The sequence below is a fragment of the Lethenteron reissneri genome, chromosome 26, assembly GCF_015708825.2.
Source record: "Lethenteron reissneri isolate LAM-NWPU_2019-01 chromosome 26, ASM1570882v1, whole genome shotgun sequence".
Taxonomy (NCBI): Eukaryota; Metazoa; Chordata; class Hyperoartia; order Petromyzontiformes; family Petromyzontidae; genus Lethenteron; species Lethenteron reissneri.
In genome coordinates this window covers 540,609-562,500 of record NC_083804.1, presented here as the reverse complement: position 1 = coordinate 562,500, position 21,892 = coordinate 540,609, and the positions used below count along the sequence as shown (strand labels likewise).

Genomic DNA, 21,892 nt, shown 5'->3' with positions numbered 1-21,892 from the left:
TGGGATGCAGTGAAAACGTTCTCGCTTTTCGGCACTGTTAGGCATACTTTTATCTGGCCTAAAACCACTTTACCATATGTTTACACTTTTCAATGGATAATGCATTGCAACACTTGTTGAATATATGCTATAATCTAATCCACACCACCGTAGAGTGTTGTGCCCTGGGGATATTGTCATGGTGTGGGGATATTGTAACGGTGTGTGGACACGGACCCTGCGATTGGTTTACTTTCATTCAGATATAAGTGTTGGAATCAAACTTGCACTCGTTTTATTCACGTACTTTGTGACTTACCGTTTCTAAAAATATAGCAACGCATTTTTAACAGGCATTACTGGCATCGTGTGCTATGATATCTGCACTTACAGGAGTGCCCTAACTCTCACTGGATTAAATCTGCCACACGTAGCTTATTTCTACTTCAGACGTATTCACTGCAACTTAAAACCCCTCATCAGCTCGAGGTCAAGGACGTGGACATTAAACGTCGTGACGATCCTTGATCTCCTCTGCTTCTGAGTTCTCTTTTCAGGTGGCTCTGGTCGAGTGACCGCCTCACAATCGGGGATTTTGCGAGAATTCAAATCCTGGACGGACGTTGACTCATCGTCCCTCAGGGGTCGAGTGCCACTGTGTGGAAGTAAACAGTGGTTGTCCGATGGATATACTCACTCCCGCCAAAGGAATGTGTAATTTCCACCAATGGCTCCACAGGGTTGTAAACAGGAGATGAGCATGGCATAAATGCTCATTTGAGCAGGAAATGACTTTGACTTTTACTTGTTTTACTCTTTTGATTCCACCACTAAGTGCTCATGTATAAAGCGATAGACACGGATGTGTACATTGGCTCCATAGCAGGAGTGTTCATCAAAAGGTGCCTGGGTCTTGCACTGTGAAGAGGATTCTATTGAAAGTGTATATATATAAAGCAACCACTTAAAAGTTTGTGCTGTGACCGAGAATCGTACTGTAATGGAGGTGACAGCGGTGGAAATTCTCGTGTCTGGTTCACTTCCTCATCGCGCCGGGGTCCTCGGCCCCACAGAGCCACGGGCAAAGATTGATGCCTCGTGGGTCGTCACCCCGCTTGTGTCAGGGGGCAGACTCTTCTTCACTCCCCTGTACTCGATATAAATATATATATATATTTCACGTAACACAGAACTCTCTCGAGGTTTGACGTCTTTGTCCAAGACAGAAGTTCCGGCAGTGTTTTTCAGGAAGACTCGTGTCCACTGCATTAAAGATGTCTGCAGTGTTTGCTTATTTATTTAAATATAAATGGCTTGCACCTGCTATGGCTTCCTGTAGTAACCATGCAGGTCCAGCAATTGGCTGCAGTGCGCTCTGGCATGCGTGCCCAATCTGTGTTCTTTGTCGGTCACACCTGTGATTGTGATTTTTTTACTTATTTACCCAGCAAAGCCACAACGAGTCTGAGGGCTCTTTTTTCAGGAGGATCCTGCACTGTAATCGGCCAGGTGGCACGGCGGAAGAGTGAGCGGCTCGCATTTGGAAGACTGTGAATTCTGGTTAGGGGTTGACTCAGTCCATCATCCCTCTGGGTCAATAAAATAGATACCACGTTGTGACATAGATATTCACCCCCCACTGGAGAACAGCACTGGCTCAAGTCGAATTTGAGAAGGAAATAATTTTTTTTACCTGCATCACGATTTTTGGGCCAACTCTAATTTCATCTAACGTTTTTAGCTCGGGAGGAAACAGGGGGCCCCAGAGGAAGCCCATGAAGGACAGAGGAAGAACATGGAAACTGCACACAGAAAGGTGCCTTAATCGAGAATCCAACCCAGGATTTTCTTGCTGTGAGGCACGAGCGTCAAGCCGGCTTGTGTTGTTTCACTTACATTCACACGCAGACGAGCTGCAGCAGAGTTGCCGTCACACGATAGTGCCGCTAAGTCTAGCAGAGTGCCCACACCGCGTGTGTAGGGGCACGCACGCACCGGTCGACGCAGCGCAGAGTGTGGCTTCTAGCGGTCAAGCGCCTGGCTTTGAGAGCCTCACGTCAAGGCGTGCTGAGTCGTGCACACCACCAGTTCTGCTCCGAAATGATTGTGGATGCAGTGAGCACATTTTTTTCATATTGCCATTCACACGTGTGCACACGCAGGCACTGTGCATTAAAAAATTAGATGAATGTATATTTACATTCGTGACTCTAAGATTGGCAATAATTAATTACAACATATACACTCATGTTGAGGACTTTGTCTCATCCAAGCCGTGTTCAAGCAGCACATGGTAGGTCACAACAGTCACACACTCATCCACTCGACAAAGATCCCCCATATAGCCTTAGCAGACTGTAGGGGCAAGTGCTGTTAGCGAGCACCTATGAAGGCCGGAACGGTACACGAGGGGGTGGGTGGCCAGCACCACGCCCGACCGCCTTTGTCTCCCCAGTGGCGATGTTTACACACCGCACTGGGTACTCATTTGATGCTGAGTCGACCTAGGGGAGGCCCAGGACCGGTTCAGATAATCGTCACTGGTGTTGGCCATGAGCGGGAATCGAACTCGGGTCGTCGGGTTCACAGCGCAGCGCGCGAACCACTAAACTACTGCTCCCCACTCAACAGTCACACGCTCACCCACACGCTCACCCACACGCTCACCCACACGCTCACCCACACGCTCACCCACACACTCACCCACACGCTCACCCACACGCTCAACCCACTCGCTGAGGAAAGTTCTCCGTAGCGCTCTGCCCACTGAGCATGCCCCTGGTTCGGAGCGGCGCGATCGCTGCCGGGCAGTCTCCGTACACTCGCGCTGGCTGCGACGAAGCAGAAGCAGAGTTTGTAGGTGGTGTAATTGGCCTCATGGCCGCGCCGATTAAGCAGCCGCCGGTGCCTTCTCTCCAGTCGTTTGAGACGGGGGAAATTTTCACAATCGCGACACGAATCCAGCATTGGACGTGAAATCGTTGTCCGCTAGTCCACTGGACTTAATGGCGGTCAGCATGAATGCCATGCCGAGTCCATTAGTCAGATCTCAATTAAGTTTTATTTCATCCGGTGATACATTGCAAGGTTTTATTTATTTCTAATGGCATTGCCAGAAGTGGGTGCTATGTTCATTGTAGTGTGGAGTAAAACTTAATTTGTGAAACAACTAAAATGTCCCAATAGGAGGCAAGCCTGGATTTGTCTGAGCCAATGACAGAAAAAAATCTGACTTTGAATTACAATACTGTCACTTGCTATATTATTTTTGCAGATGAATCTACAGTAGTAAGATTGCTGTATGGCTTGTGCCAGTGGACAAGTTATGTTTTCATTTATTTTCCTTATCTGACCTTAAATAAGCATGCCTTTGCTTTAATCCAATGCTGCTTCTACAAGCAAACATCAGTGAGAAATGTAGTAATGCTGTTAGACCGACCCGCTGGTTATGCTAGGGTTGGGCGTGAGCTGTCAGCACCGTGGCAGGGTTAGGCCCTGCACTGCAGCACAATTAATGCGTCGAGTTGTGAACGGGGACATAAATCACCCACTGGCTGACTTGGGTACACAAACAAATGTAAGAGGTTAAATCAATTTTTTTAATTGGGCACACCACGATGTGTGCGATGTGGTCAACAAATGTAAAGGCGACAGTCACGTACAATTGTGTGAATAATCGTTGAGATTGTACCTCTGAATTGGGCCTGTGTGAAAGACGCCAACTACGTTGCTTTCTGCCGTTGTTTGCATGCCTCTGCGGCGTAATGAATCCTGCCATCCGTTTGTAATCTGAGCACACGGCTTTTTATAGGCACTGCTAACTGTGCATTTTTTTAACTTAATTTTTTTTAAATCAGAATTTTGTTATATTTGTGGTTACAGATCTAATCATTCAATTATATATTTTCGGTTTTAGCTTTCACATTTTTTTTAATCAGTCACAGGTTCAGATTCTGCCCACTCTTTAGCTCTCATGTTCAGCGGTGGCTGAGGTAGCGCGAGCGTGAGCACGAACGCTCCAAACATTATGAAGTTAATCATCTCAAGCAGAGCTCGTGTCTGGGAAGCCTACAATCATGGGGACTTCTCTAGCTCAGTTTACAGTGAATCGGCATCTGAAACGATTCAAGGTTTAACCTAACTCGCTCATCACTGCTTAGCTGCAAAAGTAATTACTGTTCACCTTGGAATTACTTCAGTACGCATCTCACTTCAGCAACTTTGCCGAGGTACTCTGCTGCGTCAGTCACGTGACGTCTCATGTCTGGTGTCAGGTGTCGTTCTGAATTGGTGTATAGGAGGGAGGCCAGACTACCCAGAGCCACCCCCCACGTAAAGAGGCGACACCACTCGCACTCAGGCAGTGGTCAACAGCGTCTCTGGTCCCGCAGACGACTGTCAACTCTCAAACGCATTTGACGGACCACCATGCACCTGTATCACATCAAATAATGTTTATGTCAGTAACCAATGCCGCAGTCATCTGGTTCAAATGATAGCCAGCGAGCTGTGTGTATGACTCAAGAATAAAATCTAAATAGGGAATAAAAACACAATATCTGGTGTTTTATAAAAACAAAAACATCCTGAGTATCTGTAACGGTTCCACGGCCCACTTCCCCCACGGCCTTGCGAACCACCATTGGTGAGGGTGGAGCGCGTGGTGAGGGTGGAGCACGTGGTGAGGGTGGAGCACGTGGTGAGGGTGGAGCGGCAGGTGAGGGTGGAGCACATGGTGAGGGTGGAGCACGTGGTGAGGGTGGAGCGGCAGGTGAGGGTGGAGCGCGTAGGTGTGGGTGGCGCGCGTAGGTGAGGTTGGAGCGCGTAGGTGTGGGTGGAGCGGCAGGTGTGGGTGGAGCGGCAGGTGAGGGTGGAGCGGCAGGTGAGGGTGGAGCGGCAGGTGAGGGTGGAGCGGCAGGTGAGGGTGGAGCGGCAGGTGAGGGTGGAGCGGCAGGTGAGGGTGGAGCACGTAGGTGAGGGTGGAGCGGCAGGTGAGGGTGGAGCGCGTGGTGTGGGTGGAGCGGCAGCGTTTGAAGCCACAGCGCTTCTCGCGCGCTGGCCCGGCGCCAGCAGCGCACACGGTGACAACGCATCTGCCATCGCCCGCTGAGTCGAGTGTGGAATGGCACAGTATCTGGCCGCCGATGATGGAGTGCCGTGCGCTGATAAGACGCTACAAGCCAGAGTTACGGGGACACGCAAGGGCAGTAGAAAGGCAATTACGCTTGGGATTCCAAATATTGTGCTTCACAGCGTCTGGGGCATAAAGCGTCACGCATTGCGCACTGCAACTCATCCCTGTTAGGGTTTTATTGCGGCCGTTCTGGTGAGGTTTACGGTGGGTTGCACACTGAATATAATAATACGTTTCTTCTTGTGCAAGTTTGTTCAATGGACAAAAATGGAATTTGGGCTTGTAAATTAATCAAGCAGTTTTCCTTCTTTTTGTGTTTGGCATCATCGTGCTTTTATGTGATCGTAAAAAAGAGAGTACACGATAAAAGTATTTCATAGGAAAGTACTTTAACATAACAGCGTGGATGAGCCACAAACTCAACAAAACGCATTACAGTGAAATCTATTTGCTGACAAAAACTGCTTAAAATTTTGACTTAAATTGACGAGCATTTACACATGTGCAGGCTTCGCCATGTAAATGTCGAAGGGTCAGATGATGCTCACTGCCGTTTATACTCTACATCATTGTACGTGTGTATTTATCATTGTACGTGTGTGTGTGTGTATCGTTGTATGTGTGTGTATCGTTGTATGTGTGTGCATCGTTGTATGTGTATGTATTGTATGTATAGTTGTATGTGTGTGTATCGTGTGTGTGTGTGTGCATCGTATGTGTATGTATTGTATGTATAGTTGTATGCGTGTGTGTATCGTATGTGTGTATCGTTGTATGTGTGTATGTATCGTTGTATGTATCGTTCAACGAATGTTGAACTTCTTTCGTATAGGAATAGGAACTGTTGTGCAGAGTGCCGGTTTACGTGTGCGGTGTTCTGAGACGCGCCGGTATGGGATACCAGCACAGTTCCACCGCTGTGCATGTGTTTCTATTGACACTTGGTAAATGGGTTCTCATTCTGCTTGTGTGTTTCCCTTTGATGTATCACACACTACATCTGAGAGTATCATCTGTTGCAGATAACCAGGTAATGGACTAATTTGGGTTATCGTAAACCCCCGCAAAAATGTGCAATCTGAATGGAATTAATTCCACTTGTATGCCACTGCCATGTGTGACCCGCTGGCTGGGAAGGCCAACAGTTTTGAAGTCCAGCGAGAGACCGGCTGCTCCTCTCACCCTGCTCCTGAGGTTAAGGGAGACGCCTGACCTTCCTGATCTTGGGAGGACCTCGCTCCATTCAGTGAAGAGACATCATTCTTCTGGACATCTCATGGCCCATTACAAGTGTGGCTCTTCTATTAGGAGCATTGTCCATCAGGTTTTGCAAACCATGTTGCGAATGCAATTTTCATTAATTTGCTGAGGCAAAGTTTAATGATGATGATGATGAAAGTTAAATATGGAAGAAAAATAATACTGGCTTCTACATGTGACTGCAGTGTAGTCAGTATTCAGATATTATATTTTGTAATGTACATGCATTATCTGAGTGTATATGATGCACAGCTTATTTGAAATGAGCCAAGCTGCGCATGCAGTGATATTTTATTAAATAAAATATATCCCCATATGGCTAAATGTGTTTAAGTTGTTATGGATATATGCTGAAACATGGGCCCTCCTTTGCTAGTACCAAAATATGAGAATAGGTTTTCCCCTTTTTTTGGCAACAAAACAGGTGTTAAGATGTTAAAACACCAAACTGAAACCTTTTACAAGGAATCATGTCTGCATTAACCACAATACAAAAGGCGCCTTTTGGTGTCCTCTGGTTTAACACCGTTTTGAGACGAGGCTCAAAAGAAAGCTGTCTCTGGTGTAGACCAATCCGTTTCAAAGACAATGCACATATTATCAGAGTATTTTTTTGTTTGCATTCTGACCACAAGTATTGTGGTTAATGCAGACATGATTTCATGTAAAAGGTTTCAGTTTGGGGTTTTAACATCTTAACACAGCTGTTTTGTTGCCAGAAAAAAGGGGAAAACCTCTTCTGATATATACTGAACATTGACGGATCTGGTAAATGTGTGGCAGTTGTCATGCATTACGGTAAAACAATATAATGTTGGCAATCCTCGTGTTAACATGTATAATATCAACATGCTTGCAGATGAATACCTTTAGTGAGTCATTCTAAATCTGCAGCGTCCTTATTTCTGTGGCGAAAGTGCTGCGCTTAATGAATACATCTCGTGCTCACGTTGTGACAGTGGCGTCTTGCGAGCGCTGCCGGTAAGGCGCGAGATAATTCACTTTCTCGGGATTCACCTTCGACCTCTGGTGACATTTTGAAACACTTTCTCGGGGACGTGCTCCTGCCTTTCGAGCGAGCTGACCTGCTCCGCTCTTTAGAAAATAAAGTCAGAACAGGAGGACCCCCTCTGGGCGATCAATCTGCCACACTGCAACAAAGCCAGAACAGACTCTGGCGCTGGGGAGGGCCGTGATGGACAGGCGCGCGCCGCTCATCGTGCCGCCGGCTAGCGGAGCACGCCGCTCACAGGCGGTCGTACCAGCGCACGGAGTATCACGAGCGTTTATGCCGCTGTGCGTGGTTGTGTGCATGCGTGGTTGTGTGCATGCGTGGTTGTGTGCATGCGTGCATGCGTATGTTGTGGGGAGCGGTACTGTGGCGGGTAGCTCACTGCGCTACGAACCGGGCGACTTAAGTTCGATTCCCGCTCACGGCCAACACCGGTGACGATCATCTGAATCGGTCCCGGGCCTCCCCTAAGTCGACTCAGCCTCACATGAGTACCTGGCGTGGTATGTAAAACATCACCACTGGGGAAACAAAGGCGGCCGGGCGTGGTGATTGCCACCCACCCCCTCGTATGCTGCGCCGGCCTTCATAGGTGCTCGCTAACAGCACTTGCCCCAACTTTTTGTTAAGGTTATACGGGGGACCTTTGTCTTTTGTTCGAGGCTACATGAGGGATCTTTGTCTTTGTGCTTTTGGTTGGGTCACAGCAGGTGACAGCCAAGTTGCTGAATGCACCTTCAGCCAGTGTCATTTTGAGTGAGTGAAAATAATTTCTGTTTTCCTTTAACAAGAGTGGCTTTAAAAAATGTAGAAAACTGGGAATGTTTTCCTTTTTAGTTTTCTTTGTGTAGTGGATTCTATTATCTTTGGTTGAATTATAAAGTGCAATCGATGTTTTGTTTGTAATATAGAATTACAAAGAACCAAATACTATTTCTCTAAGAGCTGCAATTAGTCACTATTTAAGGATATAGGACTAACCAGACTCCGGGCAGAGTGTCCAGTGTGTCCCTCACGGCAGTTGTCATTCCTGCAGGACGATTGAAATGTACACTTGGCGTTGGAGCACCGTGCACTCCGCCCAGCAGACGCACTTCTGCGTGAAGGCACAGTGGATTCTCTGCGTCGCACACGCGCGCGCGTGTGTGTGTTTAAATTAAAAAGCCATTACTCTTCAAAAGAGTAGGAGTGTTTCCCTCTTCAAATGAGGGTGGTGCCCTGCTCATCTTCATTCACGACTCTGAGACGGTGTTGGACATTTCACGTTTGTTTGATGAGGGTCATTTTGTCCACAGAACCATCAGTATAAGATAACTCTGCACAAAGCTGCACTCAGTTTATTCACCCTGTCGGGATGAAGGGCTGAGCTAACTCTTACTGGGGTTTTAATTTGCAACCTTTCGTGTGCTAAACCTCCGCACTTTTAGGATGCAACACAACTAAATTCACTCCGCTTAGACACAAAACGCACTGCACACATATACACATGCGCCATGCAGTACTATGCACGTGTAATGTAGTGAGAAACTATTGCAACAAGGCTCAACTTCCGATCGGAAGGTTGCGAGTTTAAATCGCAGCAGGGGTCATCTGAGCTCTTCAATTGTCTGCTAAAACAGTATCACGTTCTGGGCGGTTGCTCTTCATGTGCGGTTGTTTTATATGAACGCTCATTTCCACAATGTTTGAAATCACACCTGTACGTGGAGGAATAGAGGCACACTCGCTGCGCAGGCCGGTTAATTACAAGAGCCGTAAGGAAACCATCGCAATCGGCCCATTGTCAAGGTCCTGAATAAATTTGAATTATTTACACTTTAAAGAACTATTCCCCTTCAGTGAGAGTGACATCATCACCCGGCCTGGCCGCCCCCCTCACCACCCCTCACCCGTGTCGCCAGCTCTCACAGAAAGCCCCCACTGCTCACCTCCGCTGAATCATGAACTTCTCTGAGCTGCAGTATTTCACGATGAAGACTTGTCGGCCAAAATGTCAAAATTTGCCTATCTTCTCAGTGACGGTCAAAAACCTCTTTGGGTTCTTACTCAACACATTATTCAAAGGGCAGGCCTATGGGTCTATATCCATAAAAGATTCAGGTGCAGCCCTTGAGCGATCCACTACTGGATGAAGGCCTCCCCACGCCACGTCGGTCGTGATGGTGGTTCGTCCATATTTCACTTCGCCGGTGAGTACAGATTGGTCATTTGGAGGCGTAAAGATCGCTTCTCGTGTCACTGGCCGCTCATATTCGTCATGGCTCGGAATCAGGCTCAGGGTTCAGGGTTTGGAACGCGCTACGCTGACCACTGCACTGCCACTCGGTGCCAGTGTTACATATGACGTGCATAGCCCGGCTGAAGCGAGAGCTCGGGCACACAGCATCATCGGGTTGGTGCTGATTGGTCACTCAAAGCTGACCAAGGTGTCCTCACGGTCAAACAAGCACAGGGCGGTGCTCATGCACACGTATAGCAAGGGTCGGTCTCTATAAGAATTTTCTACCACTACTGTTTGTGGATCTAACAAAGACAAGTCTAATTATTAATGATGTAACATTATTTTGTTTCATAATGAGATCGGTGGCCTGTGCCCAAATACAGCATTGGTTATTTGTGTTATGGCACGGATTTAATAACGATGATGATGATGATGATGATTTGGCTTTGAGCTGATGGTGACCGATGCCCCAAATGGACGTGCTCACACTCGTGGCTTGACACAGCCGGAACTAAGGGGGCTCATGGAAAGGCCTCGTACCCCTTGAGCTCCACGATTTGCAGTGTAGTTATAAAAAAACCCACGTAGAAAATACGTTTAAAATAAGAATATATTTGAAAGCACGTGAGAGTGTATGTGTGTGTGTGTGACATGAGCCATGTGTTTCAGAACAACCCTTTCATCAGTGCTGCTCTAACACGCGGCGCTGTTGTGTAAAGTTAGCGACACGCGGTTGCCTCGAATTATTGTTCATAATTTACGTGCTCGGCTGTCGTGGGGAAGTGGTGTGGTCTGCATCTTCTACGGCCGATAAATCTGCAGCTTGACCGTCTTTCTCACCCGCGCAGTAATCGCGGCCCGAGGCTGCTCGCTCTACTCAGGGATCAGTGCCGGTATCTCGGCAGCTGCGTCCCACCCCTCTCGTTTCCCATGCCGTGATCTGTGCAATCGATCCCAGTGGCATAGGTTAAACTCAGCTCAAGCCTAATCCGAGAAGAAATACCCAGTGTTGTTGTTCAGTAGCCCACGATGCCAGCTCTGCGGTATGCTGCTGTCACTCTGATGCTGCGAGCGTGTCTTAGAAATCAGAACCTGTGCATTTGGCTAAATGTGCTATGCTACACATCCCAGCTCTGGTTACGTTCACAGTACAGGATGTCAATATCATACAGAAACCGACACAGTTATTCGGGTTAACGATGCAATAAATATTTCTTCAAACCCTGGACATGTTGGCAAGCCAAATTCCTTATCAAGGGATTATCCAGGTAAAATATTTGCATGAAAATCGGCATTTAGCAGACATGAATCTGAATCTGGCCAAAATTATATTCTGCCGCTGACAATTGCCTCATCGCATTGTACTGTTCGGCTGGCAAGAACAGCGAAGTGCATCCACGCAAACGTAGCGATTGGGCCGATGGGGTCCGCGTAGCTCATCGTAAGCAGCACACTAAACTAATTAGTGAGGGTTTCGTCATTTAATTGAGGCAATTTTCTAATTAAGGATTTAAGCCACAGCCGCTGTGCACAGTGGTGCACTCTTGTATCCACGTGTACCCATCGTGGGCACAAAGCATAGCACAGATGCGCAACGTGAAATATTCTCCAGTGCTGGAATAACAACACGGGGACACCAACACACGCAGAGACGGTGACCCCACGACCTCATGGACGCTGAGACCCTAGTGCCTGCAGCACGTTAACAGCGTAGGTGCTGCACCCCTTGAGGTGAACGCCTGTGGCAGCAACAGTGGGAGAGTGAAGCGAGCGGCAATTCTGCCGGAGCGCTAATCGGGACGGCTGACAGCAGCCGACAGCAGTAAGGCAGCACCTCCTTGAGCCTGTACTGCTCAAACCGCAAAACAAGATAGGCGCCTGCTTCTTGCACCTCGTCCTCGCAGCATTCCTGCTAAATCTGGCACCGCCGCTCGAGGGGCGGACACGGCATGGCCGCGGAGCGCCGGTGACTCCCCGGCGTGCCGCTGAGCGGCGGTTTGAGCGATTTGAAGTGCTACGCGAGGACACTCGGTGGTGCCGTTTTACGAAACCCGGAGGATGGTGAGCTGGGTCAATCCAGAAGAGGATTTCATCTCCAAGTATTACGGTCGTGAGCCAGTCGCTTACACCGTGAACCGCTTGGATTAGTACCATTCGGTGGCAATTATTTATTGATTTGGCTTTACTTACCCTGCTGTGAATGCATTGGGCCTGAACTGTCAGGTTGGGATTCGCCGTGTTTCGAGGCTTGCCGCACAATTGGCAGGTCACAAGTTCAAACCCTTGTTGAGGATTAACATTCGACTGTAGGATGTTTACCACTGGTGTATACATGCTAAAGAGTTTAGCTCGTGGAAACAGGAACACAATTTGGCTTGACTTTGAGGAGAAGGGGGCTGGGCCCGTCGTAGAGGTGTGATGACCCGACTCGCCACGGAGGGTAAAGAGTTTGATTATAGAATGTGGAAGGGGCTTGACGACATTGAGCAGACGTTGCGCGGCCCGTCCCGCCATCGGGTCGTGGTGAGCACTCAATTGCGACGGTGGAGCCGAGGCCAGAGGGGCGAGGGGGCCCAGCGGGGTCGCAGCTTCAGGCCAAGCAAATAATGCAGCCAGAACCCAGCCAGGGTCGTCGAGTATATTTAGTTTGTAAATGAGTGGCCTTCATTCACTGCATATTCAAAGAAGCAGTCTGTGCGCTCGGTATGCTTTCTCAGCCAACGGCACGACGTGCCGTAGTTCTGCCGTGGCGTGTGCAGTCTTATGGTAATTACTTTTAGATGTATTTATTTTAGAGTTTCTGTTTAATTGGAAAATGATCGGAAGCCTGTGAGTTCAAATCCCGGCCGTAGGTTGACTCTCCCCTCCCATTTGCCCTCTGCTCCAAAAAACCAAAGTCGTCCCTTGGCCAGAGCAAAGAATTGGTTCCACCTGAGGTAGCAAAACTTTAGACGTTCCGATTTATTTAAATGGCTAATGAGAGTAAATTAAATGGGTTATCACATAATGCACTCTTACTGGCCACAGAAATACATGTTCCCAGTTAACTCATGTCACGTGATGTGGTACCGACGAGAGATATGTATCTGGTCTGGGCTCGTGGACTCAAGGACCGTCGCCAACTCCCCGTCGACATCCTCTCAAGAGGGTGGAACTCCCTTTCTCTGGTCATCTCCACTGCTGACTCCCTTCCCCTGTCCAAGGCCAGTCTCAGGACTTTCCTCTGCAACTCCGCATGTAACTGGCTGTGCCTCGATGCACAGTGTCTCTTTGTACCATTACTATGCCTCCATCTCCTCTCACTTTCTGCCCTGTAGCTTCCGACCTCTCACGCTGTGACAATCACCTCGAGAAACAATCCTGACTCTTTCCCTGGTTTCCAAGATGCTTGTCCCAGTTTCTAATGCAGCAAATGGAGATTCAGTTGCATGGAGACACTCGATAAACCCACTCTGGATTGCATCACCCCCCCCCCCCCCCCCCCCGGTCAATAAAATGAATGAACAACAATATGTTGGAAGTCGGCAGTGGTTGCTCTGCAGATAGACTGGCGCCAAACAAGGGAATGTGGAGTGTCCACCCCTGGCTCAGGCCCACCGATCGAACCGAATGCCGCTCCATGCTCATTCGAGCAGGCAGACACTGACAGTTCCACCCCTGAGTACGTGCTCACCGAACGCGTGCGTAGCCTCCGCAGGAGGGGCAGTAAAATAACGTATTTTGTTCGAACACAATCATAACACCTAAATTATTGCTCAGCTTTAGCAACGGGGCTCTTAATTTGGAGGTTGATTCCCCGCCGATGTGTGCCGCGTGTGCAGCGAGGGCTCGTGCCGTCGTGGGGCTGCGCCTTATCACTGTGGTTGGTGGCGCGAGGCTCGGCCGGCCCACGGCAGCCGAGCCACCGGCGCGCTCACGCTGGAGGCGTGCGCTCATAACGCGCGTGACAGTCGTATAAAGCCCCAAATTTAATAATATTTGGGGAATGTTTTAGTTTAACCTTTCAAACTGTAATAAGAAGAGAAAAAATATAATTGTTCCTAAGTGGATTTCAGTTAAAATCGTATCCACGCTGAATTCTGTATGATTAGCGTCACCACTGCCTGCGTTTGACAGAGTAATGCAGCCATCACACTGTTACTTTCAGGGTATAAGTTAAAGCATTATAACTGCAACATAATAACGCGGCGAAAGGGGTAGAACTAATTTATGAATAGCTAAGCTTCCACATTTCGGAGCCTATTTTTGGATGGTAATGTGTGTGTGGCTGGAGTCCTGTTGCTCGGCTTATAATGGTTTCCCCGGGGTCTCTCGCACTGCTGTACCATTCATCATTACCATCACAAAGGCTCCAGAGAAAATGTCACTCGCCCGTTGCCAGGCCAGTACTGCGCGCACTCCTATTTTATGGGAGGGGTGGGGGGGTGTGGGCATTGGCCATGCCTGGCACCAGAGATGTGAGACCTTTCTGGTGCTTTTGTGCAATTTGACACGCCTGGCACGTCTTTGAAGCGCAGGGCCTCGTTTGGAAATTTTTTTGTTACCCGAAGTCAGAGAGTCAAGCAGCGAAATAGCGTTCCCGCAACGTGCACAGGGGGCGACGAGGCCCGCAGTGCCGGTGACCTTGGCAGAGGTCTTGGATGTTGGAATGGAAACTTAACCCAAAACGTTCCCAGGTACGCTGTGGCGCAGCCCACGGTACGCAGCCAGATTTACGCGGCATGCGGTTCGCGCGGTTAATTACATTGCTTCCTGTCTTCCACTTTGCATGAAAACCAAGTTTAGGTAAATGATGTATTGGAATACCAAATTATTTCCGGTGTAATTTCTGCATTTCATTTTTCATAATTAAAATTATACATCTGATTTGTGGTTTTTAAACCTAAGGTTGTAACCCAGTAGCAAGCATCGATTTCATACCGTACATTCTAATGTGTCTCTAAATATTCCTTGATTGAAAGATGAGATATAAATGTCGCTTTCTAACGTCTTGTTACATTTCACTCACTACCATCGGTCTCTAGACATCATGCCCAATCTCACAAACGTGTACGTTGTGGCTTTGTAATCACTCCGTGTACGCACGAGCGCGTGCATTGTGTCCGTGCTATTGCTGTGCGACGTTAGGAGCATGTGCGGAGTTGGGGGCACAGCCTGCGTACACGAGGCTTGGGGTGCGACGTAGCCTGGACTGGGTGCATGAGCACAATTACCAGCCACACTCACCGGCCACGCTCACCGGCCACGCTCACCGGCCACGCTCACCGGCCACTGCTCACCGGCCACGCTCACCGGTCATGCTGACCAGCCACACTCACTGGCTGGAGCTCCCTGCCTCTCACTCCTCCCCCTCCTCGTGCTTCCCAGCGATGGAGCACCCAGCGCAACGTTCCGCTCCTTGCCCGTTATGTTTGTCCCAAGCATCCCCCCCAATGGGACGTGGTTTCCCTCACTCGCAGTACAATACAAGTTTCTGTAAAGAGCACTCTGCACGCGTGCATCCCCAGGGCGCTTTACGACAAAACCTCCGTCCATTATAAAAACCATCGGCCAATCAACCCAGCTCGAGGTTCGGCTCATGTGCAAACAAATCTTTGTTTACATGTGACTTTTAAATATTCAATTCTGCCTGCATTCTTAAAGTGACTAACTCATTAAATGTGTCTAAAATGAAATATACATCTTTAATTGTTTGTTTTTTACAATTTTACTCTCGTGAAAAATCCCACAATTAGTCGATGACTAAACGTTGAGATACGCCGTCTAATTGTTTTACGGGGCAGCAGTGTGCGCCTCTGCATCCCACTATAACAATATCTATATATATATTGAAAAAGAAACTGCAAATACAATAACTTGTAAGTTGTGACTTTAAAAAATGCAATTAATAATCAGTATTGTATGTAAAATAAATACATACATTCCTATGTGCATGTGTGTGTGTATTGTAATATATGTTACACCAGGCTACCCTGTGATCCTGGTTACCTGGATTTAAGTCCTAGCCAGGAACAACATCCGGCCTCGGCGTTAAACGGGTTTCCTGGCGCTGCGTAAACATCGGCACTGATGAGAGAAAGGTTCCCTGATGTGAGCTGGCCACACCACTGCCATCGCACGCTGTGCTGGCCTTAACAGGTGCTCACTAACAGCCCATACCCCAATGGTCTCGAAGACTACACAAGGAGGGATTTGTTATTTCGAATATTATACTGAGCAGTGTACTGCACATGGGCACAACGTGCAAGACACGCAGAGTGGGGAGGAGGCCCTCTGTTCGGCATGGTGGCAACAGCTCCCGCGTCAGCGTTGATTTAGACTCTACGCTTTATGTTTCGCGTTTATAAACATGCACTGTGTGGTTCTGTCATGGGGCTTTGAGCTGAAAAGAATTGTATTGTCAAAGTCGTAGGTTAAGATCAAGATTTAATGCTGAAACTCTTTGACAATCCAAATAAACCAAGGAATCTTAAGCGCACGTCAGTGTCGGGAAAGAAGATAGTTGATTTGCGTGCTTTCGCACTTCAGCGCGTTGCTCCGTGCGCCGTGGCGCTCGACAAGCGTGGCCGCTCACACAAACAACCTTGGCTTTGTTCGTTATTTGTTGTGCGTTTAGTCACGTGCTACAATCAACACTACCATATCAGCAGAGGTCAAACTGTTTCTGTGCTACAATGAGCATTCGGCAGCACGCATCTCATTGCAGCCCTTAGCTTGTGGTGGAAATTCCACGTTCCTTTGGCAGTTGCTGTTATCTCCACTTGATAAGTTACCGTTGACTTCACACAACCCCGGAGGGACGACGGGCTGAGCGACCCCCCCCCCCCCCCCCATAAGGGTTAGACCTCGCTACCATCCGATTGCGAGCCGCCTGCTCTGCCATTGAGGCACGTGGGTGGAGGTGGCACGGTGTGGCACCGTGCTGTGTCAGCACCTGATGCCGCTCTTGCAGCGGTGCGCCAACAAGTGCCGGGGAGCTTTCCGGCGTTACACACGCGGGGTTCTCAAAATGTAATAATGATCCCCTTACGTGGGACATTTCCTGTGGTGGGTTTAATAGTTCACCTGATAGCTGGCCAATAAAACTTCAGTTGACCACACATTCGTACCCCCACAGATGTACGCGTGCACGCTCGTACACACGAGCGCGCACACGAACCCCAGGACTTCAAAAGGAAAGATTCCTTGCAGAGACAGACTAAACCATTGTATAGCCAACCGCTACAGGGACATGTGGTATGAAACATATCTCCCGGGCACACTTATTCTCAGGACTTACCAGGCATGGGTTCGTTAAGACAGTGAGGCTTCCAATGAGAGAGGCGACCGCAGCAAAGTAATCGTTAAAGTAATGAACCCCAGCAGCTCGGTGCCTGACAAACTCTCAAATCTGGACCCTGTCCGCACGGAGTCGGCCAGAGTGAGTGGGATACAGCGCAGGCGCGATGATTGCCGAGCAGTACGAGAGGCCGTGGACTGTGAAAGCAGCCCCGGCGATGATTTGTGCAGATTGCGGGGACCTGTCCGGAGTGTGCATGCGGGGACCTGTCCGGAGTGTGCATGCGGAGCGTCACTCGGGGCTCCGCCGCGGTGTGGCGCAGCCAGCGTGGCACCTGCAGGTGACGGTGTTGTCTTAGAGACAAATAGCACCGCGCTTTGCCTCTACTTTGATAGCACACTCCTTCGGTTGTGTTTATTTTTCCAAGTAAAGAAACGCTTTGCTTTTTATTACGATAATAAGTACTTTACTGACCTCAAAATATTCGAATTGAATATTTCCTGAAATAGTTGAATGCTGGCGAGTGTTTCCGGCTGGTCTCGTGACATCTCGTGTGTGAGTCAGGATTTCAGTGCCTTGCTTTGTAACAACAGCATCACTGGACGTGCAAAGGTTGCGGGAGTTTAATGATTAAGTCTTGGGCTTGCGGTTGCAGTAGCTGATGAAAATAATATCCTGTATCTTCCAAAATGAACCATTACTAAGTGTCTCATAAATAATAATAATATTACGTCTATCATTTAAACAACTATTTTTTGTCATCTCAGGCTTATATTTCTGAGTAGCAAACCAAGATATGCATCGAACAGGCTTCTCCGACATTCTGAAATGTCTTATAACCAAATCTTAATTGTGCAACGTGGATGCTTCAGTCGGGTAAAGGTCAATTTGGATTCTAAGTTTTGTGCTTCCCTTTTAGCAAATGTTAGAAGTTTCCGCCGTGTTTGCGTGCATTACGATGTGATGTCTGCTTTGTGGAATGCGCATTGAAAAATGCATGTGTAATATAATCAAAGCCTTCTTGCATTCATAAATGCGGTGCGTAGCCCCTGTGCAAGCATGCGTGCCAAAAGTACCGTTGCCTCCACGGTTAATATTAACTCACACAAACCAGGCTTGCACCTGCTCGCCTAGTCCAGCTGTAGGTGAGGGCTGCTCAAGAGATTCCATCTAAGTTGCAGCCGAGCAAATGTCAACAAAATGAGTACCTAACAGGAGTTGTTTTTGGTGGATAATGCGTGCCAGTCAGCCTTTACCGTGTACCATGCAGCGCACCTTGCTTGTACAATTAACTGATTTTAAATGACGCTTCATTCGCACATTTATAGTGGAATCAAACATTTAATGATTGCATTAATTGTCAACTTTCCGAGAAAAAGACATTCGAAAGAAACCTTTTCAGATGTCACTCCTGGACAGGATAAATGATGAAGTTGTCGTAAATTTCATCGATTAAATTGGTTGTAAAATTTACGATCGCTTGTATTTAGCGAAGCGCAGGGCTTAAACTTAGCTGGGTCCGTCTGGGATAACGACCCATTACCGTATCCAGAATAACTCCTCCTATGGCTGCGGCAGCTGGTGACCAGGCTCATCTAGTCTTTCACGAGGAATTCATCCCTGGCGACACGTGCGCGTGCGTGCCCGAGGGCCCCACGCGGCCTCACCTTGCGCAGCCACTGCGTGTTGTTCTCCAGCAAAGTCTCCAGCTGCTGGAGCCGAGGCTGCGGCCACTCGGTCTCGGGGGTCGCCGCGGACGCTGGCGCATCGCGCTGCGGCAGCGCGTTGGGGTTGCCACCGTAGCCGCTCTGGGACGCCGCGGCGGCGACGGCGGCAGGGCCCGTTGCCCCCCCCCGTTCGGCCGCGGCTGCCCGGCACCCGTCCACCTCGGGCAGCAGGAAGGTGTAGACGCAGGAGCCGTGCTGCACGCGGTGGAACGAGCGCCGCCCGCCGCCGCCGCCGCCGCCGCCGGGGGGCAGCTCGCCCAGCGCCGACCTCCGTGGCGAGGGCGGGAAGGCCGGCGTGCAGACCCCGGCGCACAGCAGCAGCGCCAGCGCCAGCGGTGCCACCGGTGCAAGCTGTGGCGGTAGCACCCCGGGCAGTCTTCGGAGAGCCATGCCGATGCGTGGACGGTGATGAGCTTACAGGCCTGTCAACATAAACGTGTTCATACGGCTGCTGGAAATACAGCTGGACGTCGGAGTCACTCGATTGCGATGTCAGCGGCTAGCGGCATTTTCTTTCAATTACTTCACAATGCATATTTCAATAAATTTTGCTGTTATTTACAGTTGACAATTAATATGAATTTGGCATCGATTAGAGTATAGTTTAATATGTTTTACTATCATTCCGAAATATAGTTTCTATATTTAAAGTATACATAGTTTGTTGGCTGCAATACCTTGTTTTCTTTGCACACATATATAAGTATAATAATATATCTCGGGTCTTCGGTCAGACGCACTCACTGATTGTCATTCCTCCTTCCCGAGTCCTGGCGCTGCACTGACTTTGGAGCCGCGTGGCTCCACGCTCGGGATCTCTGCGAGTCTCCCCCGTGCCCCCGAGCCCCCGTCGTTTCTGCTCACCACCGGCGGGAGCCACTGAGCGCAACGCTCCTCCTGCGCTCAGCCCAAAGCAATGAGCCCTTCCTACTCACAGCCTCAGCGTACATGACAGCCGCGCAGGAATGCGCGCGTTTTCATGCGAGCAGCCAGCCCCCGCATCCATCCACCCTGCAGCCCCAGTCATTGAGAGCCCTCTCTCTCTCTCTTTCTACTCGTAATGTGGCGTCCGTTTTTTTTACTCATTGGGGCCCCTCGGTCACAGTTGTCCAAGCGCCTCCCATCCTGTGAGTAACTGGAACTCGTTGGTCCCGAATAAGGCGTGGGCCCCCCCACCACACACTCCCCCACCACACACTCCCCCATCCAGTACCTCTGTAGGGGAGGGGCCAATGCGAGCCCTGTGGCCCCCGCTGTGCGAGACGATCGAGGGCACAATCAGCTGTGGAAGGAGCGTGCGGCAGAGGATTCCGCTGCGAGCCAGCGGAGGGTGGCCGCCCGCTCCGAGTGCCGCGCCGGGACGTCGTGCTTTGTGCGCCGCTGAATGCCCCTCGGTGCCGCCATGAGAGCCGGGCTCGTCGTGCGAGCAAAGAATAACGACACGTTTGTGCCGTCGATGTACCAAAGGAGGGACGCTTGTGTTGTCAGCGTTTGTGAAGCCGGCGGCCACTTGAGAGAGGTTTTTTTTATCCTCAAATGAGCGGTGAAAACGTGCTCACCCTTGACTACTGCGAACATTTTCCCGTGCAAGCAATTAACGTTTTTATTCAATGAATGGGAGGGTTTTTTTCAAGATGATCGTTTTTCCCTTAAAATGGAAGGTCTTGTTTGCGTTGCTGATGACGTGCTGTTTTAATTAGAACGGAGTGGTAGAATGTGAAATACAAAGCTACCCTAATAAGGATGTCTGCAAAGTACTGCAAACACACATGGACAAAATACAACGGAGCTTTTGTTGAATTGCTTTGGTAGTGTAGAGTTCCCAGATCTGCAATTAAAATTAAGCTTCTTACAGTACTCGTGGTTAGTTTTAAGTTTATGAAAACATCACTAAAGGTCCCAAATTCGTATACTTTTTTTTCACAAAAAAATCGGCCACTTAAAACTGTTCATATGTAAATATACACTCACATTTAAAATATATAGTTTCTGGCTTTGTGAGACTGCCCTTGTAGCGCATGACTTACAAGCGGAAGGTTGCAGTGCAAATCCCAGCTGGGGGTCACCTCAGATCATTATCTGTTTGCTATTCATAATGAGTACCGTCTTTGGGAAGCCAACAGTGATCATACAATGGATAGACTGGCCCTTACCATGAAAATGTGGAATGTATGCCAGTGCTTCAGGTTTGCCAGTAGAGATGAGCGCTCAATTTGATCGTGGGGACTCGCTGACTCTCGGTCTTCCCGACGGCTCAGCAGGCAGAGACACTGGCGGTGTGCGAGGAGATGATAATCTGCGCTTTGTGTCTCTCAGGAGCTCCCTGGTCATGGGGTCATGACCCCAGTATCACTGGCAGCTCCCCCGCCTCTGACAATCCCAGCAAAGTGCAATGGGTGAAGATGGCTCAATCATCAGCGTTGGGATGTTACAAATAGATATCAGGACAGTTGTTGCTGGGATCCTGAACCATAATGTTTAAAGCAAATATTTTTTTTCCATGCCGGGTGGTGTGTGTCTCATTTTTAATAGGATGAGCCTGGTCTTCATCATAAGCGAGAATGTTATCGTATTTTCCATGGTAAGATGACGGCAGCTGGATACAGACCAAGAGTCTCAAAATTATTAGTGATTAGGCATGCATTTAATTATGACATCTTGGCTAATTGCATATAAGTGTAGGGAGGAAGTAGACCAATGGCAGTGCATCCACAAACAGAGCAAGTGGCCTGAGAAGCTGCCGCTTTGCAATTTCGAATGAAATGTATTTGTTTGGCGCGTGGTGCGTGTTTCCTCGTGTTTTCCTGTTGTCGTAGTGATGAATGTAGGGATGGATACTGCCGATTGGGCATTTGCCTTTCATAAGTGACCCCAATTAGCTGGACCGTTATATGGAAACCAACACCCTTGGCTATGGAGAGCAACAGTGATTCGCACAATAAATTAGCTCTGTCTTTGGGGCACGATGATTTTATTGTGAACCGTAATGTTGGTCTTGCTTGGCATCAAATTGCAGCGATGGTTTGCGTTTGTATTCAATAAAATCTCTCTGCGGTTTGTAGAGGGTATGCATGCAGATGTTTTATTTTCAACTCACCCTAGCCGGTGCATTGATTTCCTAGCTATGAATGTGGGAGGTTTTTTTTTCCCTCTGTGGGTCATGTTTGCCAAAAATGTGGTGTTCAATAAAGCTAACCGGTGTGTCACTTCCGAGTGTGTAACGAAGCAGCTGCGGTGATTCATCTTCTTGGTTCTTTCGGTAAAGTCACATAGAAGGGAA

At 48.8% G+C, this 21,892-nt stretch overlaps 2 protein-coding genes across 4 annotated transcripts in view; one reads left to right on the top strand and one right to left on the bottom strand.

Annotated features, from left to right (window-relative positions):
- LOC133347434 (angiopoietin-2-like) overlaps positions 1-19,682 on the bottom strand; it is a 50,991-nt gene extending 31,309 nt beyond the window's left edge. The window contains exons 1-2 of one of the 3 annotated variants that reach the window (XM_061559677.1): positions 19,290-19,682; positions 18,553-19,034 (exon numbers count right to left, since the gene is read on the bottom strand). In XM_061559677.1, coding sequence (XP_061415661.1) covers positions 18,553-19,002 — 450 coding nt within the window. In that variant the 5' untranslated portion in view covers positions 19,003-19,034; positions 19,290-19,682. The remainder of the gene's footprint in view (positions 1-18,552; positions 19,035-19,289) is intronic. The other 2 variants (XM_061559678.1, XM_061559676.1) reach the window with 2 other exon arrangements.
- The window catches only part of MCPH1 (microcephalin 1), a 113,387-nt gene that overhangs the window by 55,773 nt on the left and 35,722 nt on the right, over positions 1-21,892 (top strand).